The 23,147-nt window shown below is 34.4% G+C and overlaps 1 protein-coding gene across 4 annotated transcripts in view; it reads right to left on the bottom strand.

The window, feature by feature from the left end:
* LOC118200600 (ATP-dependent translocase ABCB1-like) overlaps positions 1–22,066 on the bottom strand; it is a 137,473-nt gene extending 115,407 nt beyond the window's left edge. Inside the window, exons 1-3 of one of the 4 annotated variants that reach the window (XM_085817492.1) lie at positions 21,565–22,066; positions 2,600–2,660; positions 2,189–2,352 (exon numbers count right to left, since the gene is read on the bottom strand). In XM_085817492.1, the coding sequence (XP_085673618.1) occupies positions 2,189–2,352; positions 2,600–2,660; positions 21,565–21,719 (380 nt within the window). In that variant the 5' untranslated portion in view covers positions 21,720–22,066. The remainder of the gene's footprint in view (positions 1–2,188; positions 2,353–2,599; positions 2,661–21,564) is intronic. The other 3 variants (XM_085817490.1, XM_085817489.1, XM_085817491.1) reach the window with 3 other exon arrangements.
* Between the last annotated feature and the right edge of the window lie 1,081 nt (positions 22,067–23,147).

Here is a 23,147-nt window from a genome sequence, read left to right as displayed (position 1 = left end):
AATTGAGGAACTTAAATCTTAAAATGAAGTACTGGAAGACGACTAGGAATCGGCAGAAGATTCTTTTAACTCGCCTTAGTATTTGTCACCCTCAAATTACTCATAATTATTTACTGAAAACCGAAATTTAACTTTTTTTCTCAAATTGTGATGCAAGTCTATGGAGAAAATATATTTAGTGGAGTGTCCCTATTTTGATAGATTCTATTATTATGTAAGTCTTGACCACCTGATTGGAACAAATAACATCAGTTTGAACCTACTCCAGTTTTGAAGAAACTCTGATTTTTATTATTATATTTGAATTGATTTTAAAATCATTTAATTCAATTATATGGTGCATTTAAAATCTTTTACATATAGACATTTTATACCTGTACTCATCTTTTATGAGATTTTAATTGATTTTTATATACTGAGCTTTTGTTTTTCATTCGTTTATAAATCAGCGTTTCTATATATGTTCATCAAAATACCATTTAGTTGGTTTTTATAACTGCGCTGTTTACTTGTACAATATGGAATACATTCACCATTAGTTTGGCGCATTATAACCTCTACATGGACAAAATCAGTATCGCAAACGGCCAAATAGTCATAGATGTACAGTAGTATGGGCCGAAAGAAAGAAAAGGCCATTTTTTTTTAATGTAAAAGTAAACCTTATCTAATGTAGTTCTTTAAAAACGAAGAAGGAACTTAAGAAAACCCGAATAGCAGATAGATACCTATTGCTTCCTTCCCGATATCTGACACCTTTTTCCTATAACCAACTTTAAGATGTTCGGAGACACGCTGCTTGCACTAGCAGCCTTCAGAAAAGAGGTCAGATGAATGTTAGCCTGTATCTCATTGGAGACTTGTTCCTTTTCATATGTGAGAAAAGCTGCACCTTACTAACCGAAAATGGAAATCACGTAGAATACAAAATTTTTGGTGTTTTGGAAGCATGCAGGCGAGTATTCGTAAATTTCAAGGATACCCTGAATTTTCGCTTTAGAGTCCACTGTGTTTCTGTTAATTCTATAGACTATGGCGGAGGAAGCTATCCTCAATGGGGGGCTGGGTTGAATATCCGGAACCGACCAATGTTTTAGGAGGAGACCCGGTTGTTTAAGGTTGGTCTCTTCTGAAAGCGAGGAATAGCTAAGGAGCAGCGAAGCGCAATATATAGAATCTCACTGCTCTAATCCGAAATAGGTCTCCTCGTGGCCCCGCTGGTAACCAGGCTTGCCTGGGCTAACTGTGCTCGAATGCCCCCTCGGGGGTCGACCGGGAGCAATCCTAGCGATCTGGCTAGGTCTGTACCTAGACAGTCTCGACTTCTGGGGAAAAATTAATTGTCTTCACAAGACTAGAACCGTCGTTTATTCGATGGTAATTTCAGGCTCGGCATGAACTGTCTTGTCTGACCCTTGTTGTGGGGACATTATATTGTCAGATATCGAAAGTTGTCTTTGGAGGTTTGGCTCCACTTGCTCAAGGCTGGGGAACGGTCGATGTTTGACATGTACATGTGCTTGAGTTTCCTTTTAGATGGATGCTTGTCGTTCATCATTGGCTTTGTACTTATATTTCGCAGACTTGTGAGGCAAAAATTGTTCCTTGGGTCATGCCCACTTGGAAGACTTCTTCGGTAGGGGCAATTAATCGTGTTAAGACTGCCTTCAGCAATGCCAAGTCTGTGTGCTCCTTCTTTCTAGCGCACTGTAAATAGATTATCAGTTTCTCAATATCGCTTGGAAAAGTACGTTTTGCAAGGAGACCATCTCAAGAGCAGACTTACATGTTGTTATTTTCTCGGAATGAACGAAGGGCCGCAGAAAAATAAGTCAAGGGCCATATGTGCCGCGCGAACCGCGAGTTTGACATGCTTGCTCTACAGGTTAACGCCATAATTCCTACTATATTAATTGAGGAAATCATTAATGACATGTTCTCTATTTGATGATATTTGATAATCTGTCATATTCCGCAATTACTAGATTAAAAATTTTGTAACACACCATTTGCAGTCACACTATACTACGTAATGCAATTAGAAAGAGAAACACTATCGAAAACTTTTAAGAATGTAACTTTAGAAGACATAATAATACACCAAATGCACTCGGAAATCCATTGCATTATTCATTTTTGAAAGATTAAAAGTACTTCAAAGCGAAAGGCACAAATAAATGTTCCTTACATATTGACTTTAGAATGGTTTTGCTTTGTTGTATCATAATCAACCAATCTGTCAATAACTTTTCCAAAAATTATAGTTTCTGCAGGAGACCATGCGCCAGAAATTACAGCAATAACAGCAGCAAAGACCATCAAGACACTATCACCAACACTTGAGTACCTAAACTGATTCATAGAAACAAAATGCATTACATATCTCCGCAAATGCCGATCATTATTATTCAAAATTTTAATTTCGTTACAAAATACATTATTATTCAGAAATTAATTATTTAAAATAATCATTTGTTTTATCTTTTATTACATCACATTAAAAATTATTTTTAAGTTTCATTGTAAAATATTTATGACATACTTTTAGTTTTCTACTTTTGGTAAAATAGAAGAATAACACTGAAGCCTGAAAACTTACCAAGCTGAAAAATCCAACTGCTGGTACTTCTGTTGCAGACTTTTCTTCCTCCAAACTTTCTCTGTAAATGAATGTAATTTTTTTAAAATTTGTTTCTATTTAAATATTAGTTTCAGTATTAAAAACGCACAAAAGATTAAATTTCAAATTTTTTCATATAAAATAAATCTAAATTGTTATCTGGTACAACACCCCTTCGAGAATGTTTCTCTAAGTAGTATGCATATAAAATTCATATATTTCCATTTATCAAGTACAGTATATAAATATAAAGCTGTAGTAATATTATGGGAACCTGTGTGATAAAGCAATGACGTCGGTTATGAGGAGAGAGTCTGCAGCTATGAAACCATCCTGTGTTCGATAAGGAAAATAATTAATGTTTAAGAATTCTGGAGAAGGTTGTTCAAATTATAAAATTTTTTGTAATTGCTGAGAAGAATGTTTTTTGTAATTGCCAGTGACTTTGAGTGGCATCTGTATATTTATGACTTTACATAGTCCTATAAAACATAACCAAAAATAGCAGCATATAAGGGAGTCCAACAATCAGAAATAGCAGGTTATCAGTTAGTCCCATAACCAAAAATAGCAGGATGTCAGGTTGTTGCATCAGTTTCTTCTATTTACAACAAAATTAATGTAAAATTCCTTACCTGCTGCATCTTCAGTGTTCACGACGCCAGGCTTCTAATAATCACGTTTTCAGTAAGAGTTTCTATTACTGCTAACAAGCCATCTTGTCTTTTAATTATTTATTGAAATAAAAGCTAATATACACTATTTACAAGGTAGGTGATAATTATTTTAAGACAGTACATTTTTAGTTCTGAGTCTTTACGCTCCTCAGAGCGGTTCCAATCTCCACTGGACTCTCGGAACTTAATTACAGCAGAAGTAAAGGAAGAGATGCCCGCCACCTAGTGGCAAGAATGTGACATCCTCCCACCTTTTGATTTTATCTCGATAAGATGGGAAAATCAAAACAAAATTTATCAATAATTAAACAAAAATTCAAGTACAACTTTCACAAATATGAAAAGTAACTAATGCTCTGAAATTAATACTTACAAAGAAGGATTACACATCTAAACATTTTCTGCATTACATTCATACCATATCCAGATAACATGTTCCAATTGACTACTGTTAGGACAATTAAATTTCTAAAATACTGAAAAGAAACAAAATTTAGTATAGCAATTTAAAAATATGTAACAGGTTTTACAGTTTTACGTCCATATCTAGTTTGATAGTTCATATCACTGTCACACTTATCGGCAGAGTTTTTTCTGTTCATGGTGAAGTCACTAAACAAGTTAGGTCTATCAAGTTCGAGAGGATAAATACGTTTCACAGGTCTTAGGAGTTCACCCGTTGCAGTTTTCACTTTGACAACACGTACTTCGTTGTCTTTCCCAGGATATAGTTCTACAACACGACCTATTGGCCAATCTATTCTCTTCTTGTTGTCGCTGCCGACAAACACCAAGTCATTTTTGTTGATAGTCCGAGTAGATCGTTTAGATGGTTTTTGCACTAGGATAGCTAAATATTCATCACGAAATCTTTTGCGAAAATGTTCTCTTAAGTTCTGCAATAACTTGTATCTTTTTGTCAGATTAATGGTATCCAGGTAGTCTAAGTCAGGCACTCCGACGCCGTGCACATCTTGTAGAAACATTGAAGGAGTTAGTGCCGTAAGATCATTTGGATCTTCTGAAAGGTACGTAAGGGGTCTTGAGTTAATCACTGATTCGATATCACAAAGTATAGTCAACATTTCCTCGTAAGAGACACAGGACTTGCCGAGAACATTTCTCAACATCTTCTTCACTGTTTGTACCAACCTCTCCCACCAACCGCCCCACCATGAAGCAGTTGGGGGATTAAACTTCCACTGTATTCTCATACTAGTTGAATGACATTCTATTTCTTTCCAATCTATCGATCTTAACAGATTTTCAGTTTCAACGAAATTAGTGCCATTGTCACTGTAAATAATACCTGGACGATCTCTTCTGGCAATAAATCTCCTTAATCCCAAGATGAACGCATTTGTTGATAAACTTTCTATCAGCTCAAGATGTATCGCGCGATAGACCGCGCAAGTAAAGAGCAAGATCCATGCCTTTTTTTTTCCTTTTCGTAAATAAAAAGGACCGGCTACATCGACTCCGGTCACTTCAAACACCAGAGCATCTCGAACTCGATCTTCAGGAAGAGGTGCTGGAGTCTCTATATTCTTTGCGCTATATCTTCTACAGCGAACACACTTCATAAGAACTTTACGTACTGTTTTTCTTCCTCTCTTCTAGTAATCTTGGTCTTTAACCGAATAAGGCCATCTGAGTCAAAAAAGGTACAAAGGTTGCTAACTTTAAGTTCTTTGCCAAATGCTTCTATTTGTATTATCTTGCATATTTTCTTTTCTACAGTTTCTATTTCAGGGACCGTGAGTTCTCCTGATTGTTTAGAATCTGGTCTTCTGCAGTTGTTGATAAATCTGCATATCCAAGCAGTTTTTCTTAACATTTTATGGTAAGATGAATATTTCTCAAAAAAATTTTCTACCCTTTGCGTATTTAGTGCAGAAATGACTGATTTCCTTTTTTCTGAATTCACTATTTCCATGTCCGGTATTTCCCTTTGTCTAGGCCATTCTTCCTGATTTTTCTTCAGCCAGTCGGGGCCCTCCCACCATCTAACTGCTAAAAGTTGTTTAGTGGTGCAACCTCTTGATGGGAGGTCAGCTGGATTTTTTGTTCCAGCAATATGTTTCCACGTTTTTGGATCTGTGAGTTTTCTAATCTCCCTGACTCTGTTTTCCAAAAGACAGCCCAGACAATCTCTTCCCTTTGAATCCATGTCAAAACTATTGTAGAATCCGTCCAAAAATGCGTTTCCACATTTTGCCATTGTAAACCATTTAAAACAGAAGAGCATAGTCTGGCACCTATCGTGGCAGCTATCAATTCCAGACGAGGGATCGTAATAGATTTCACGGGAGCTACCCTAGACTTCGATGTCAACAGATGAACTTCAACTCCAGAATTCGTCACAGTTCTCAAGAAAACTGCAGCAGCATACGCATTACTACTGGCATCACAGAATGTGTGAATGCTGCAGAACTTCCTATTGTCCTTGCTGGAATGTATCCAACGTAGGAGGGATATTTTTTTTAAGAGAAAAAGGCTTTTATACCAATTCACAAAATTTTGTTTTGTACTCTCGTCGACTTCAGTATCCCAAGAAATTCCTGTTTTCCATAGGTTCTGCAACAATACTTTAGGATACAAGAGAACAGGACTCACAATACCAATAGGATCAAATATTTTGTGTGTTACAGCAAGAATTATTCTCTTCGTTATTATACCCACTTCAAAATCTTCTAGCCAATTCAGATTCAAAGTTAAATTATCTTTCTGAGAGTTCCATAACAGACCCAATACGGGTGAAATAGTTTCATGTTTCAAGTTATCTCCGCTATGTAACCAACCTCGAAGATTAAACTTTCCTTCATACATTATTTCTCGAGATTTTTCGATGAACTGGATCATCTCGGATTTTTTGTCAAAACTGGCAACCACGTTATCTACGTAGAAGCTACGCAAGAGTTTAGCTATCATCTCCGTATCATATGAAGAATTTTTCATGTACTTTTGTAGATGGAATTCTATAACAGCTGTCAAAAGGAAAGGACTACTCTTAACCCCAAATACTACTCTAGTATGACGAAATATTTTCGTTTTCCTTTCTTCCACATCATTCCACCAGAAAAACCGAAGCCAGTCTCTATCTTGAGGCCTTACACTGATCTGTAAGAAAGCCTTTTCAATGTCTGCTATAGCAGCAAACTTGCCTTCCCGAAATCTCAACAAAAGAGATGGAATTAGTTCTATCAAATTTGGTCCACACTCCAAACACTGATTTAGAGAAGGAGACGATTGTTTCCTCGCAGACGCATCAAACACCGGTCGAATTGGTGTTGAGCTATTTTCTTTGATCACCGGTCTATGCGGTAAATAATGTCCATAGTCAACCGCAATATTTTCTTTAACTTCTTCGATCACTCCTAAGTTACACCAGTCATTAAAAACTGCATTGTATGAAGAAAATAAATTTTGAGATAAAAGTTTCTGGGTGGTAGATTGTAGACGTTTTAACGCTAAATCCTTGTGGGTGGAGAGTGGTACATGATTCTCCGCCCACGGAAGTGCGACTTCATAACGCCCATCTTCGTTTAGAGATACAGAATTTTCGAATTGCAATTTTGCTTGCAAATCTCTTTCCTCTCTAGCCTTTTTTGTAACTGGATCTGTTATTCCGATAACATCAAGCCTCCACAGTTCTGACAGCGTGGCATCAGAAATATGTAAAGATAACGAAAGCGTGGAAAAGGAATTTTCTATTTCATAATTGTCAGTGTTCGCTTTCCCCATGACTGTCCACCCAAGTCTTGTACTTAGAGCAACTAATCTTCCCCAAGGAAGAACTTCGATTTTACCTGTAAATAAATTTGCAGCAACATCTGCCCCTAACAACAAATGAATCTCTTGGGGGTTCTCCTGAAATAATCTGCAATTTCCATTTTCAAAAACATCACTGACGTAAATTCCTCTTCTTCTAAGTTCCCTAATCCAGTGTATATTTTTGATTTTAGGGACCGAAGAACATATTTTTCTTTCATCCAATACATTGATTTCGCAATTATACCGTTTATCTACGCTACCCAATTTTATTCTATAACGTTTATGTTTTTCCGAAACTTCTATGCCACCGAAAAGTCCGTTGGTTACACTTTGTTCACCTAAGCTTCTTAATTGTAACCTTTCTGCTGCATACCTGCTTATGTATGAGTTTTGACTTCCGGTGTCAATTATCGCTCGAACAAATTGGTTATTCCCTCTTCCATATATGCGAACAATTAAAGTTTGCAAATATACTTCTGAACATCCTGCTTGATTTGAAAGTACTTTATTTTCTATCTGTTTGTCTTCTTTAATTTCCGAAACCTCGACAGAAGAATTTTGTTTATTACACATAATAGTTGCATGTTGTTTTTTACAAATAGAACAAGTTATTTTTGCTCTGCAGTTTTGAGCCAAATGGTGTGGTTTAAGGCATTTATAGCAAGCAGATTTCCTTTTTAAAATGTCCCTTTTTTCTTGTAATGATAATCCGGAAACGAAACTACAGTCATAAGTCTTGTGGAATTGATTACAGAAGACGCAGTTCATATTTTCCTCTCTGCATTCGGATTTTGTAAATAAATCTGTAGCGGTCGGAATCTTTGGTTTATTATGTCTATTTGAGAAACCATATGCGCTTTTCGTTGCAGGGGGGAAAGAAGACTGTCGCCGATCGGATACTTTTAGCTGTTGCGAAACCGTTGACCTCGTGCGTTCACGGGATGAAAGTTCTGCGTGTAAAAATGACATTAAATCTTTTATGTTATAATCGGTGCCAACATTTTGTGTTCTATGAAATTCAAGCGTTAATTCTGAAGGCAATAACTTCAAAATCATCGGATACAGCAAAGCGCTGTAAGATTCCGATACAACATCTAACGCTTCGAGATATCTAATCTGCGTTTGTACTTTATCATACAAGTTACGAAATGTTTTTATGTCATTCGCATTTTTTAATGATTCAATATTCAGCAAATTATTCATGTGCGCATTAATAAGAATGTCTCTCCTTCCAAAACGGTCGTGTAAGATTTGAATTGCTGAATCATAATGTTTCGGCGATAACGGAAGTCCTTGAACGCAACTAGCAGCTGTTCCTCCTAAACATGCTTTCAGGTAATTAAATTTGTCTACTTTGTTCAATGATTCGTTATTATGTATTGAGGACTCAAAACTATTCCAAAAAGTAAGCCATTGACTACTGTTCCCATAAAATACGGGAATCGAAAGTTTTGGTAATTTAACATTAGGTGTATCTTTTATATTTTGCTGTGTGTTCGGTGCATTTAAGTCATGATTAAGTTCCTTAATCCGTTTCTTAAGCCTGAATTTCCATAACGTTATCTTCTCGCGATATTGTTCTGTAATTTCGAATTCATTTTCGAATTCATCTACACTCAGAATTGGTTCAACTTCCACATCGGCATTAAATAGCGTTTCGGTTTTAGCATTAAGCTGTTCTAACAATTCTTCGAGCTCATTAATACTACATTCAGATTTATTTAATTCACTTTCGATTTTCTTAAATAGTTTTGTAACGGCAGTTCTTAAGGTACTTCTTTTCTTTTTTAATTTATCTACTTCAGCCATTATCTTTCTTAGATTCAAACACTTACACAAAAAATATACGTCTCATGAGAAACAAATATTTAACTCTTACTTAGAAAACAAAATTATTCTTCTGCTGAATACTTCAAGAACAAGTATTAAAATCTTCAATTTTAATATTCAGCTTTTGAATTCACTTTATTAGAACTTTTCAAAAAACCTGGCGTCCCTGTTCGGGCGCCATAAAAATGTTGCATCAGTTTCTTCTATTTACAATAAAATTAATGTAAAATTCCTTACCTGCTGCATCTTCAGTGTTCACGACGCCAGGCTTCTAATAATCACGTTTTCAGTAAGAGTTTCTATTACTGCTAACAAGCCATCTTGTCTTTTAATTATTTATTGAAATAAAAAGCTAATATACACTATTTACAAGGTAGGTGATAATTATTTTAAGACAGTACATTTTTAGTTCTGAGTCTTTACGCTCCTCAGAGCGGTTCCAATCTCCACTGGACTCTCGGAACTTAATTACAGCAGAAGTAAAGGAAGAGATGCCCGCCACCTAGTGGCAAGAATGTGACACAGGTGGTTCCATAACCAAAATTAGCAGGATGCCAGGTAATCTCCTTTGACAGGTAACCATATTGAACTTTTCTATAACATAAAAAATCTCAGTTAATCTTTCTGCTCCGAAGATCCATATAACTAAACTTTTCAATATGCTTCACATGGAAAATGCCGGGCGCAAAACTCTGCTGGCTGGAGAGGAGCATGCCTTTTTCTCTGCACTGTTCTAGCTGAGACATTGATTCCAAGAACCGCAATTCCGTATTTACAGCGTTTTAAAATGTAATGATAATGAAAGAGACTGAAGTAAACTGCAATCGAAACAAAGAATAGCAATAATTAAAAAAGCTTTTCATTTGAGTTTGAAAAAGAGATCTGAGGATTTTTCGTTTCATATACACTTCTCTTAAGAAAAAAAAAAAGTTAAACAGGAGACCAAGCTCTACGGAAAAGGTGCTATTCGACTATTCGAGAAAAGTTTGTTTGACCTTATAAGGTATTTCTCTCGCCTCTTTGGCATGCCTTCGTGGTATAGTGGTCTGCACGCTTAGCGCGTAATTGAGAGGTCCGCGGTTCGATTCCCGACGAAAGCGTTGCAAATTTTTCATCTTGCCTGCTTCCAAAAATACCTAATGTCTCTACAGTGGGGCCTGAACTAAAAAAGGGTGTTGGATGATGATTCTCCTCACCCAGGATTTGGTGATTGGGGTCCCCTAAAAACCCCAGTCCCCCTTTAAAAGGATGAATATATAAAATATTTCTCCCGCCTTCTTAGCGAGCCTTCGTGGTGTAGTGGTCTTCACGCTCAGCGCGTAATTGAGAGGTCTGCGGTTCAATTCTCGGCCAAGGCATTGCTAATTTTTCATCTTTCCTGCTCCAAAAAAATACCTAATGTCTCTAAAACCTTTTTTTACTTCCTTGTACGAAGTGAAAAGGAAGTATTCTAATCGCGAAAAGCTTCAGGCAGCATATTTCAACGAAAATATCCACTTTGACCTCTTTCGAATGCAATTTAACGATGTTTTTGCGTGATATCTGTACGTAAGGACAGAATAAAAGACTATTTTCCTCCAAAAAAACTAAAAAACTGCTTTAAAATCAATTCTGAGAAGAGAATTTTTTGTGGCGTCTGTACGAACGTACGTCTGTAAGTATCTCGCATAACTCAAAAACGAGTAGTCTCAGAACGTTGAAATTTTGTATATAGGACTACTATAACATGTAGATGTGCAGCTCGTATTTTGGTTTCAATCGACCGCGCCAAACGTATATAAATATATTTATAAATATATCCACTCTGTTACCCGGCTCAGTGATCTCAGTTTCTTTACACTTATATGTTTGTAAATTGTACATTTTTTGCTTTAAAAATGATTGAATTATGTTGTTTTTATCTTCCGGTTAAGGGTTTTATGCCTTTAGTAAATCTGTATGCAATATTTTTAGAATTAGCAACAATTTAAAAGTTGTTTAAGTGCCGCTAAGCCTATTTTAATGGCGGCCATTGCTTGTTTACATTTGAAACAGCTGAGTAGTGAATTTGTTGCCAATCTAGAGAAACGTAGCTTCGCAATAACAAAGATAAACGCCTTCATTTATTATTGCGGTTTAAATCATGCTTAATCCTTTCTGGAATTTTTTCGAGGGAATATGTGTTTAAGATTTACTTAATTTTTAATAATTTAATTTTTAACAACTAGTAATTTTTAGTAGAGATATTTTGAGTTTTTGTGTATTTTTGGTTTGTCGCGAAGTGAGAACTGAATTAATTTAATGAGAAATACTCAATCGTCTGTGAAAAAAACTTTTTTTTTTTTTTTTTTTTTCTTAATTTCTTTTATACATCGTTCTAGCTTTATTATAGTACTTGAACAGAACATGTGGCAACGATTAGATAATTCTTTAAATTATACAAATTTTGTGCATTCTGAGTTATAATATGAACGAAATATAATACTGTTAAGTGAACCTAGCGCCAGAGTGTCTCTATGGTAAACAAATAGAGTGAATTTTAAAGAATGCACTTATTCTATTGTGGTTTATGCGCTGTCGGCGAAGTAGATATAATTAAATCCAATAAGTTTAAACAAAATGCAAGAAAAAATGCGTATAATTTAATATTCAGTACAAGGAAGTCATGTGGTGTACATATCAGATTTTTTCTCTTTAGCAGCCTAAAAGGGTTATTAGTCTTCAAACAAGATTGTGCGTTGTTTCACTTTAAATGCGTTGTTTAATTTTTCTTTCGAATCTGTTGCCATTCAGCAAAATTTAAGATATTTATCTTTCCAATTGAATCTGACTTTTAAATTAGCAAGCTAAGCTATTGAAAAGCAATAGATGCAATTCTTAAGAATATTATTTTTTACTTTATGTGATTTAAATAAATATGCATTTAGTTTATGATATATCACATTCAAAACATTCAATATTTTTACAGAATCAAGCTATTTTTCTGTTCAAATCTACAGAAGACATAGAAAGTTCCTAAGTTAATCTGAATGTGTATTCATCTAGTAATTTCTAAAATGTTTGGCCATCATCGCTTAGATCATCGCTATTGATATTCTCTAGAAATAAACCACATTTAAAAGAATCCTACTGATCGACATTAAAATATGAACCCCTTCAGATTTTTATTTTCTTAACTCATTTTTACCTTTTTGTACGAAATAAAAAGGAAGTATTGTAATAAAAAAATTTCTGGTATCATATTTCAACGAAAATATCCATTTTGACAGCTATGGAATGCAATTTAACGATATTTTTGGGTGACATCTGTACGTAAGGAGAGAATAAAGAACTCTTTTTTCCCCCAAACTGATTTAAAATGGATTCAGAAGAATTATTTTCGCAGCGTCTGTACATACGTATCTCGCATAACTCGAAAACGAGTAGCCTCAGAACGTTGAAATTTTGTACATAGGATTGCTATAACATGTAGATGTGCACCTCCCATTTTGGTTGCAATCCGCCGCACCAAAGGTATATATATATATATATATATATATATATCCATTCTGTTACTCGACTCAGTGAACTCAGTTTCTTTATTCTTATATGTTTGTAAATTGTGCATTTTTTGCTTTAAAAATAATTGAATTGTGTTGTTCTGGTTAAGATTTTTATGCCTTTAGTCAACCTGCATGCAATAATTGTGGGATTATCAACAATTTAAAAGTTTTTTTAAGTGCGAATAAGCCTAATTTTTCATTACCATGGCAGCCCTGTTTGCTTACATTTGAAACTCAGCAGAATAATGGATTTATTGCCAATCTGGAGAAACTAAGCTTCGCAACAACAAAGTAACGTCTTCTTTTATTATTGCGAATTAAATTATGCTTAATTCCTTTTGGAATTATCATTTAAGTTATTAGTTTGTTTTTGCGTAGAAACTGTAATTTTAATTGTAATTATTTTAAATTGTTTTAACTGTATTTGGTGTTTTATGTTTTTCTACATCTTTCAATTTTTAATGAAAATATTTTAAATTTTTATATATTTTGCGTTGCCGAGAGGTGAGAATTGAATTAATTAGTATAGGGTATGCGCAATTGATAACGGTGCTGAATCGTCTGTTGAAAACTGTTTCTTTTTTATTTGTTTAATTTCGTTTATACATCGTTTTAGATTTATTACAGTATTTGAAGAGAACATGTGGTAATTTATCAGATGATATAATTTTTGTGCACTCTGAGTTATAAAATGAATGAGATATAACGCTGTTAAGTGACCCTGGCGCCAGAGTGTCGCTATGGTAAATAAATATAATGAACTTTAAAGAGTGCATTTATTCTATTGTAGTCTATGCGCTATCGAGGAAGTAGATTTAATTCAAAATTCGTTAACTGTTAATCCAATATGTTTAAATGAAATACAAGAAAATTGCGTAGAATTTAATATTCCGTACAAGGAAGTCATGTGGTGTACACATCAGATTTTTTAATAAAGCAACCAGAACTATCAGGCGATGTATACCTTCGTCCAGGACTTTCTAAGGAACGCTGGCTCGTTTATACGCTATTCGACAAAAAAAAAATTGTTTTAACTGTTAAATTTTTTCAGGAGTACTCATAAACAATATTAATTTTGTTTTTTCCAATATAATGAATAGGAGGACAAACATACTGAGATCAAGCGTATCCCTACTTAATTGATTTAGTTCTATCGATGAGAACTGAATTGTCAGTTGCATTTATTTATCCTAAAAATGGGATATCTGAATATCACATCTCATCAATCATCAAAAAGTGATTCAAAAAGTTTCAACTATTAACTTTTATTACTGTTTTTTTTTCTCTTCTCCGTGATCCATATAATGTATTATATATCATGTTTCACCGAAATAGGCCTATCAGAATGGTCTTTACGTAACTCTAAATAGAGTAGCTTTAATTATAACCACCCTGTTTATATATATGTATACTTAAGCTGGAAAAGATGTATATGAGGACTTCAAAAAATTTCCAGCGTTAAAACTAAACAGACAAAAGAAAAACAGCGAGAAGATAAACAATATAATATTAATTGACTAAATTAAAGATATTGCAAATTATAAACGGGGTTACGGAATTTTTTTAAATAAAAACTAAAAATTAAAAATGAACTTAAAATAATATGATTTGGCAAATACTAATTTGACTATATTTAGTTTTAGTTTTTTATTTTTAATTTTTTTAAATTTAACTTTATTTATAATTTGCAATACCAATAATAATAACTTTATTTATAATTTTGGCTGAATTGAAGCAAGGGTCTTGCCAAGACCTAGAAATATTTTTTAGAGAAAAAATATTATTAAAAACAGACCTGGAACAGTGCTGTCTTCTTTAGCTAACGATGAAACTCGAAAAGGGTGGGTCAACACCGAGCATGCTTATTGCTTTCCAACTCGCAGGATGATGTAAAAGGGGGGAAAAACGTCACAGCCAATGTAAAGTGACTGACCGTTGGCAAAAACCTGACTCAGTGCAAAGGGAGGGGGGGTAAAATGTGTTGAAATAAGCGAAAAAGTTTCAAAATGGCGTCTTGCCTTAGGAGTTTGAAGAAAATTGGACTGGGTGAAAGAGAAAATGGCTAATTCAACAAAATATTATCTAAAATGGACACCCAAGTCAGCAGAAATAATGAAAACTAGCAATTTGTTAATTAAAGTCGTAATTCTTCAAGCTAGAGGGCGTTCAAGCTGCCAGAAACGAAATAGCCCATAAGTTAATGACAGGATAGAATTGGCCAGCAAATGTTTAAAATCTATTTAAGAATAGAATTAAAAGTATTGTGCCAAATTTTAAGAGGAAAAATGGACGTTGTGACAGGAATTATTTGTAAATTTATACACTAGATCATCTGAATCAGCCATCCATGCGATCATGCGAGTTTACACCGTCCCATAGGGCTTTAAGCATAAAATTTCATTATCTAACTCAAAAAATCTAAAAAATAATAAGGTTAATGCCAGCTTTTTTCAACGTATTTTTAGTTACTTTTTTAGGAATAAGGTTATTTTTCAATATTGTGACAAAGTATAGTACTTCTTCTTGAAGGTGTTTTGCTGTATTGCAGATTCTTTTAATTCTAAGCAGCTGTGAGTAAATTGCATTAAGGATGACTTTTTTAGAAATATTGGAATTCCAGTTGGTTAATTTAAGTGTTGTAATGTTGAATTCCCTTCGTTTATCATAGACTTTCAAAAAATTGTAATCTATAATGTGCAAATCAAGGTAGACAATATCATGTTTCACGGTATTTGTAGTGTTAAGTTTTAGGCATGAAGGGTAGATATTTGCATTTTCAATCTTGTTGAAGTTGTTGACGGCTATTACATCATCAATATATCGAAAGATGTGTTGGTAAAATTTATGATCTTCATTTTTGAGTGAAGTATAAAAGTCAATTCTTTTGTAAAAAGGAATAATTCACAGAGAGCACTTGAAAAATTGCCTTCCATAGGAATTCCATGTATTTGTTTAAATATGTTGTTATTGAATTGAATATAATTATTGAAAAGTACGCTTGAAAGAAAAAGTTGCCATTTTTCAGCATTTAATGTTGTAGAAATTTGGGGAAATAAAATATGTGTATATTATGCTTCAAATTTAATCAGAAAACTCAGCGGTATAAAAGAACTGCGTTGCTTCTCGGCAGAACGCGATAGCTCTGTTTTTTGAATTTAATGCATAAATACAGAGATTTGAAAGAAATGTTTTGACACTTCTCAAATTAAAAATACTCGTATTTTAATCTTCCACGTGGTAATTGGTTGTCGTTCGGAAAAGCGTATGGTATTTAATTTTTCTTTGAAATACATTCTGTTATTAATTAACAAACTAAGCAATAAAGGCAGATTTATTTAAATTATTAATCATTTAACTGGACCCGTGACTCTTGTGCTCTTGATGAATTTTTGAATGCTAGAGCTGCATTACTGTCTCTATTAAACTTGTACAACAAACAATGCTCCTCATATATTGTCATATTTAATTGTTCGAATGTTTTTCATCGAATCATTTACTGAAAGGAGAGGTAACAGAAATGAAAATATAGATAAAAAGTCAGAATTTAAAGCAGCTATTCAAATACGAGGAAAACAAAAGGCACGACACACTTCAATGAAAATATCACGAAGAACCACGAGTAGACAGAGAAGATAAATTTAGATTTAATAAATTTTTTATACTTTTTACTGCGTGTACTTCGTTAAATCAACATTTTGAGTAGCTAAAAATAGATAATTTGTCACAAACTAGTATTGAAAACGTTCGGAAAATCTCTTTTAGCAAACTTTAAAAAAGTTTTAAATTTCTACTAAAAGGAAGCATTAAAAAAAAACACGGTACTAAATTTTGCGATGAGATAAGAAGCTAAACAGATACTGCAGGCTATATTAAAATCTTAAAGTTTATGTCTAGGATTCTGAATTATTTTACATTTTCTAACTTAAAGTTTTTTTAAATGTTTTTGACTTACACATTCATCCTGAGAACAATGAATAATAATTTTTGAAACCAAAATTAATATTTATTTCATAAGGCAAAAATCACAACAATAGTTTACAAATACTGCAAATTTACAAATAAAAATTATACATACATATAGCAAATTACACTGACCATTAAAACTGCTTCACCGTGAAGGAAAGTACATAGCATACTTATACTTATTTTACAAATGTCTTATGACAAAGGGGAAAAAAGATTAAAACTTCAGGTACTTTTAAGGAGGCCAGAGCAGCAATGCAAAAATTAATACCTCAAGCTGTAGAGACATTGGGTTATTTCGAAGCAGGACACATGAAAAATGAGCAATGCCCTCGCCGGGACTGGAACCTCGAACCTCTCGAGTACGCACCGAGTATGCTGTCCATTACACCCCGAAGGCAGGCTAAGAAGGGAGAAATACCTTATACACCCCCCTTTTAAAGGGCAACTGGGGATTTGGAGAATCAGTCGCCAAATCCTGGTGGCGGAGAATCATCATACACCACCTCTTTTTAGTTCGTGTGCCACTGTAGAGACATTCACTATTTAGAAGCAGGAGACATGAAAAATGAGCAATGCACTCGCCAGGTCTCGAACCTCGTACCTTTCGAATACGCGCCGAGTATACTGGACATTACACCACGAAGGCATGCTAAGAAGGCGGGAGAAAGACCTTATAAAGCATTCACCTCTAGCAACAGAAACAGCTGTCATGCGGCTGGACATGAAATCGAGCTGACGTCGAGTCAAGGATGTTGCAGATAACGCGGCTTCCGTTCTGTGCCAGAGTTTATATATCCTACTGATTGGCAGACGTAACTATGCTGGCAAAGGCTAGATATAGGCTGGCTGGCATAGGCTAACGGTGCTGGACAACTAACTCTGTGGTCCGACTGGGTGGAATTACCGGAACCGACTATTTATGTGAGGAGACCGGGTTCTTCCAGATCACTGGTTAGACTTGTGTCTAGACAGCTTCGGCCTGTAGAGCAAATAATCAGTCTTCACATAGATTAGAACCATCGTTTATTCGGTGGTTGATTCTGGGTTGGCAGGGACTGTACTGGTATTGTCTTGTCTTGGGCCCTGGCTGTGGGGACGTTACATGGTCAGATTTCGATGGCCGTCTCAGGGGGTTGGCTCCTCTCGGTCAGTGTGGAGGGAAGGACGAACTCTGAGTTTTTTAATGTCGAAGTTTTAGTACCGCGGGAGAGAGTGGTGACCCCTCACTTGGGAATTGTCGATGTTATTTGAGTAGTCGGAGTTGAGATCGGCCCTGTGTATCTCTTCGTGATGGTCGCCCGTCGGTCTCTTCTCCGATGAATATTGTCAAGGGTTCTATTCCCTCCGCAGCGACCGGGAGGGGTGGCGTCCTCTCGGATAGGCCCTGGAATCTCAGTTCTATCAAACCTTGTATGGGAGGCTTTGAGCCTTCTGGGCCAAGGGCTCTGGCTCTAGTTTACTGATTGGCAGATGTTGTCGCACTAGTTCCTCTGTGATCCCTGACCAGTCGTTTTCAAGAGGCGAAATATCCGGAGATAGCGCAGGTCAAGGCAGAGTTTGACAGATAGAGCATAATCCCTAACATCGATGTAGACAAGAGTATATCATCTCGTACATTTGTGAATAGGAGCCGTTTAAATCCCATACACATTCCTTCTGGACACATTCCTTCTGGACCCCTCGTCGACCAATATTCAGGAAACTTAAGGGAACTCATACACCTTAAACCCCTTATGATCTTCGAATATGTTACTGTTGCAAGAATTGAGATATTTTATTTATTTTAAAAGCAATTACTTCCAACTTTTACAGCTGACTACATAATATAGCTGCTTTGGAAAATAGTAACCAGAAAGTTTGTGTTGCCACAAATATTTTTGTAATTTAATCCTCTTTGTGACAAAATATTTCGCCATGTTTCCACCTTGCGCGCATGATATTTTAAAATTGGCTAATGGTACATACTTGAAATTTGATGGAATTCTTTATATGGGCACTACTTTCTAACTGAACCAACAATCCGATGAATATTTTAATACTGAAAAATTATATGGACGAAAACATTAAAAATTTTGTTAATAAAATACATTTTATAAACTTAACTCAAAATAAAATAAAAATTTAACATGAAATTTTTAGAATTTTAGGTTCACAGTAATTTCCAAATGTTATAAAAGCTATATATTAAATATGGAATTAAATTATGAAACAGAATGTTTGAAACTGTGCGCGCAAGTTGGAAACATGACGAAAAATGTTGTCACAGAGCAGATTAAATTATAAAAATATTTGTGGCAACACAAATTTTCTGATTACTATTTCAGAAAGCAGGTATATTATGTAGTCAGCTGTAAAAAGTTGGTAGTAATTGCTTTTAAAATAAATAAGTTATCCCAATTCTTGCGACAGTCACCTATTCGAACATCTTATGGGTTTTAAGGTGTATGAGTCCCCTTAAGACAGCGTTGGCAGCATGCAGTCTGACTAACCTTATAAGGTACCAGAAGCGGGAGCAGCCCTACCTACCTAACCATACAAGTTGGTCTTATAGTCATAACAGGCCATGCTCAAACCTGTAAAGTATTTTCTCCCTCCCTCTAGCAGGCCTTCGTGGTGTAACGGTTAGCACACTCCACGTGTATTCGAGAGGTCCAGGTTCGAGTATCGGCAAGGGCATTGCCCGTTCTTCTATTTCCTTGTTTCGAAAAATTCTAAAATAAATCTACAATGGCGCCCGAACTAAAAGGTGATAATTCTTCACCAGCAGGATTTGGCGATTGGGTACCCTAATCCCCAGTCGTCCTTTAAAAGAGGGGTATATAAGGTATTTTCTCCCTACCTTTCGGGATGCCTTCGTGGTGTAATGCTAGCACACTCGGCGTCTAATCGAGAGGTCCAGGTTCGAGTCCCGGAGAGAGCATTGCTCATTTTTTATATACTCCTACTTCAAAACAAAGAGAAAGAAAAAAAGGGAAAAAACTAATGATTCTAGAGTGGCGCCCGAACTATAAAAAAGGTGGTAGATAATGATTCTTCACCATCAGGATTTAGTGACTAGGTCCCCTAAAATCTGCAGTCGCCCTTTAAAAGAGGGAATATATAAGGCAGATAAGTAGAGTCTCCCTTCTTCTAGCATGCTTTCGCGGTGTAACGGTTAGCACACTCGGCGTGCATTCGAGAAGTCCCGGCGAGGGCATTGCTCATTTTTCATGTTCTTCAAAAATAGCCTAATGACTCTACAACCTGTTGAAGATGGAGTGACGAAGACCTCGAAGATATGAAATATGGCACAGCCATCAGCATTAAAACTTCGTTATTGTAACTGCGGCTGGTCAAAGTATTGGATATGGGAGTTAGGGCTAACGGAATGCATACTCAAAGGCACTGCATACTGTCAATCCATACCCTGTACCGGTATGATGAAGAAAAATGCAAGCTTCCAACATTCATGACCCTCAGAATAAGTACTCACAGATATAGCCATCATGATGGTGTCAACAAAAAGACGACACCACGCCATAGACGAATCGCGTTGTTGAACATCGTCGATGCCGTGGTCGTTGAACGCACCACTGTAGGTGCTTTTTTTTAAATAATAGCTTCAGGACCGTTTCTATGTCACTGGCTGCCAATGTACTTTCCCGAAGTTGCCGCCCCCAAATTAAAAAAAAAAAAAAAAAAACCCTCAGTGATTAATAAAATTTTTATTTCATACTCACTAAGTACTTAATATGATAAAATTGTATAAAAAGTACTTACAAGTACTTACAATGAATTTAAAATATTTAGGAGTGGTATCACGAGTGTCCGGTCGTTCCTGATTTTGGCCGCCCGCGTACTTTTACGCACTTCATCCCCCGCTAGGAACGACCGTGCATAGTTGCTGTTGTGAAAGAACACATTTCAAAATAGCATTCAGAATAGCTATGTTTCTCAGATCTTGTACTAGATGGCAGCACATACTAAAGAATGAAAAAGTACTAATTGCGTAATGAAATGTTTTATATGTCATGGGATATATTTGTAATACAATTCACACGCTATGCATATATTAAATAATTGTTCTAATCCGAATTTCGGTAAAATTACGCAATATTTTTCATTATTTCGAATGATTAATACTGGTGAATTCAACAAGCTAATGCGGCAAAAATCTTTTGCTAACAGGATTAACTGTTTTACTTTTTCTACTTTCCTTGCAACTTTAACGAGTGCTTTGACACAACATCACTGATCACTGGCAGTTTGACCTCGATTTTTCTTCCAGGAAACTCGCCTGATATTATGGGCGTTTTTGCTCCACCTGTAACATGAAAATAATCCAAGTTCCGGCAGGAGAAAATCCTCTTCGAAGTAAACAGACAGCTGTCGTACTGTGCCATAATCAATCAATAAATGAGTATATTGTCAGTTGGGCAATATATCTTATTGAAATCTGATTAATATATATATTTGTTAATATTTCACATGATTCGTAAAATGATTTTCACTTTATTGGTACGATTTATAAATTTAAAAAAATGTTTTGTTTCCATAAATTATTTTATTCATACTAAATCTCCGTTTGTTTTATATAAATATAAATAATTTTTTGCCTCAATGAATGGCGAGTAATCTATTTATTTATGACTGTACTTAATGTATCAAAATATCTTTTTCTTCATATGTAGGTTGCGTCGTAGATGCTCATATTTAATTAAAATAATTTCTTATTGCAATTAGTACAATAAGTTTCATCAATGAATAAAACTAAATTAAGCAGGACTTTTTTAAAGGCTGTAAAAAAATAAAAATTAATTAATCAATCAAACAAAAAAACTGAACTTTTGTATCTGATTTAAATTTGCTTTTACTAAAAATTATCAAAAACTTTTCGTCGTTTCTTCTTATTAGCATATATTATAAAAACATTATTTGTACAAATCCTAATTTCTTTTAAAGTAATAAATTACTTTGTTTTAGACGTGGACAAGCAATATATTTTATGATGAATTTTTATACTTTACATTAGTGTTATACATGTTGCAGCATGTATGCCTAAATTAAAATTAAAATTATTACTTATTATAATCACTGTTATTAGCTTTTGCTGAATTATACAAATTTAAATTAATGTTTTTAAAAATAATGAAAGGAAAATCAAAAATAAATTAATCAATGAAATGGAAAACCTTACCTTGAATCTACATTTTTCTTTTCAAAATTATTAGACAATTTATAGCTTTTGATAGTCGTTCCTTGTAACTCTTCATCTTCATTTGCAATACCATCAACAAATTCATTTAAAACGTCATTAAGTAGTAAATTTGCCTTATCATTGTCAGCTGGCATTTTTAATAACTGAAATATCCACTAGTAAAAGAGTCAGTGAAATAAATAAGCTTTAATTAAAAATCTTTTCTTACGTTTAATAATAATTTTTCAATTTTCGATCTTCGTGCACATGTGGTAAGAAAATGCAGAGTATATACTTCCTCTAATATACTAATATTGACCGAATGTTTTGGCATTGTTGTGCAAGTCTAACGATTGGCGACACATTGGCGAAATTGTGTCTACCCGCAGAATTACTGCAATACTTGACGCGCCAAATCCACATATTCGTTTGATTCCCGATTATTTTTTACAACCTTTGATTCTTAAACTGTTTCTTTTTCGTTCTGTTCCCATTTTGTTCGCTCTAAGAATAAAAAGTCACTAAACTGAATTGTTATCTTACTGTTCTTTTCATTGAAAAGTGATAAATATCAACATATCAGTTACTAGAATTGCATAACAGTATTACTATTTCCCATTCTCTCGAAATAATCAAAGTAACTTAAAGTAAGCTATATTTAAATAGATATGTAGGATAAAGCAATCTCCTTTAATGATGCAATTCAGTTCTTTATGATGTAAGTGTAAATCAAAACAAAGATCTATAATAATGCGGAATTAATTATTCTATTCATGTCTTTTAATGAGGTAAACCAAATAAAAACGTGACTTGTGGTTAATTGCCATGAGAAGTCTTTCCTTCGGGGTTTAAAGCTTTTATTTACTAACTTTCCATGCATATTTATGTAAAGTAAGACGAGTAAAGTTACTTGTAACAGGATAAAACAACATAAGAAAGAAAGTTGTTGAGAGAAAATACTTCCGAGTCAACGGCGTTGGGATAGGGTTTTTGCATATTCAAAAAAGGCTGTCTGCGGATTATATACTAAATTAAGCAGGATACAATATAATAATATAATAATGTAAATCAGAAACCCATGTAGTTGGTCTCATTGGTGCAGGATATTAGTTCACAGACATTTGAAAGTCTTAAGACTGAAGATGCAGATGATTAAAAATTAAGTTACAAAGTATTCAATATACGATTTGTTCGGCAATAATATTTAAGTTTAAAAAGCAATTAAAACATAACATATTTTAATTATTGCAATTAAAACATAAAATATTTTAGTTATTACATTAAAAGAAAATAAGAAATTCAAAACTTATTGCTAAACACCCGTTAAATATCTAGTGTATAAACTATTTGATCTATATTAGGGCTTTAGAGTGTAAAACGGTACATGTCACTTTCCATTTGTGTGAAATACAAATTAAATATTTTTAAACAATTATGTATTTATACGGATATGTATTCTGGTATTTGTTGCATTTTAAAGAACATTAAAAGTTGTATAAACCCAAAAGAATACTAAATATTGTAAGGATTATGTTAATTTTATTAACAGTTAAATTTTAAGTTCCTTTCCTGTCAAATTCTTA

The sequence above is a fragment of the Stegodyphus dumicola genome, chromosome 5 (genome assembly GCF_044657685.1).
Source record: "Stegodyphus dumicola isolate Sdum_Otavi_A_Nest chromosome 5, ASM4465768v1".
Lineage (NCBI taxonomy): Eukaryota > Metazoa > Arthropoda > Arachnida > Araneae > Eresidae > Stegodyphus > Stegodyphus dumicola.
The sequence above is the reverse complement of the archived record's forward strand: the minus strand, read 5'-3'. Positions and strand labels throughout refer to the sequence as shown.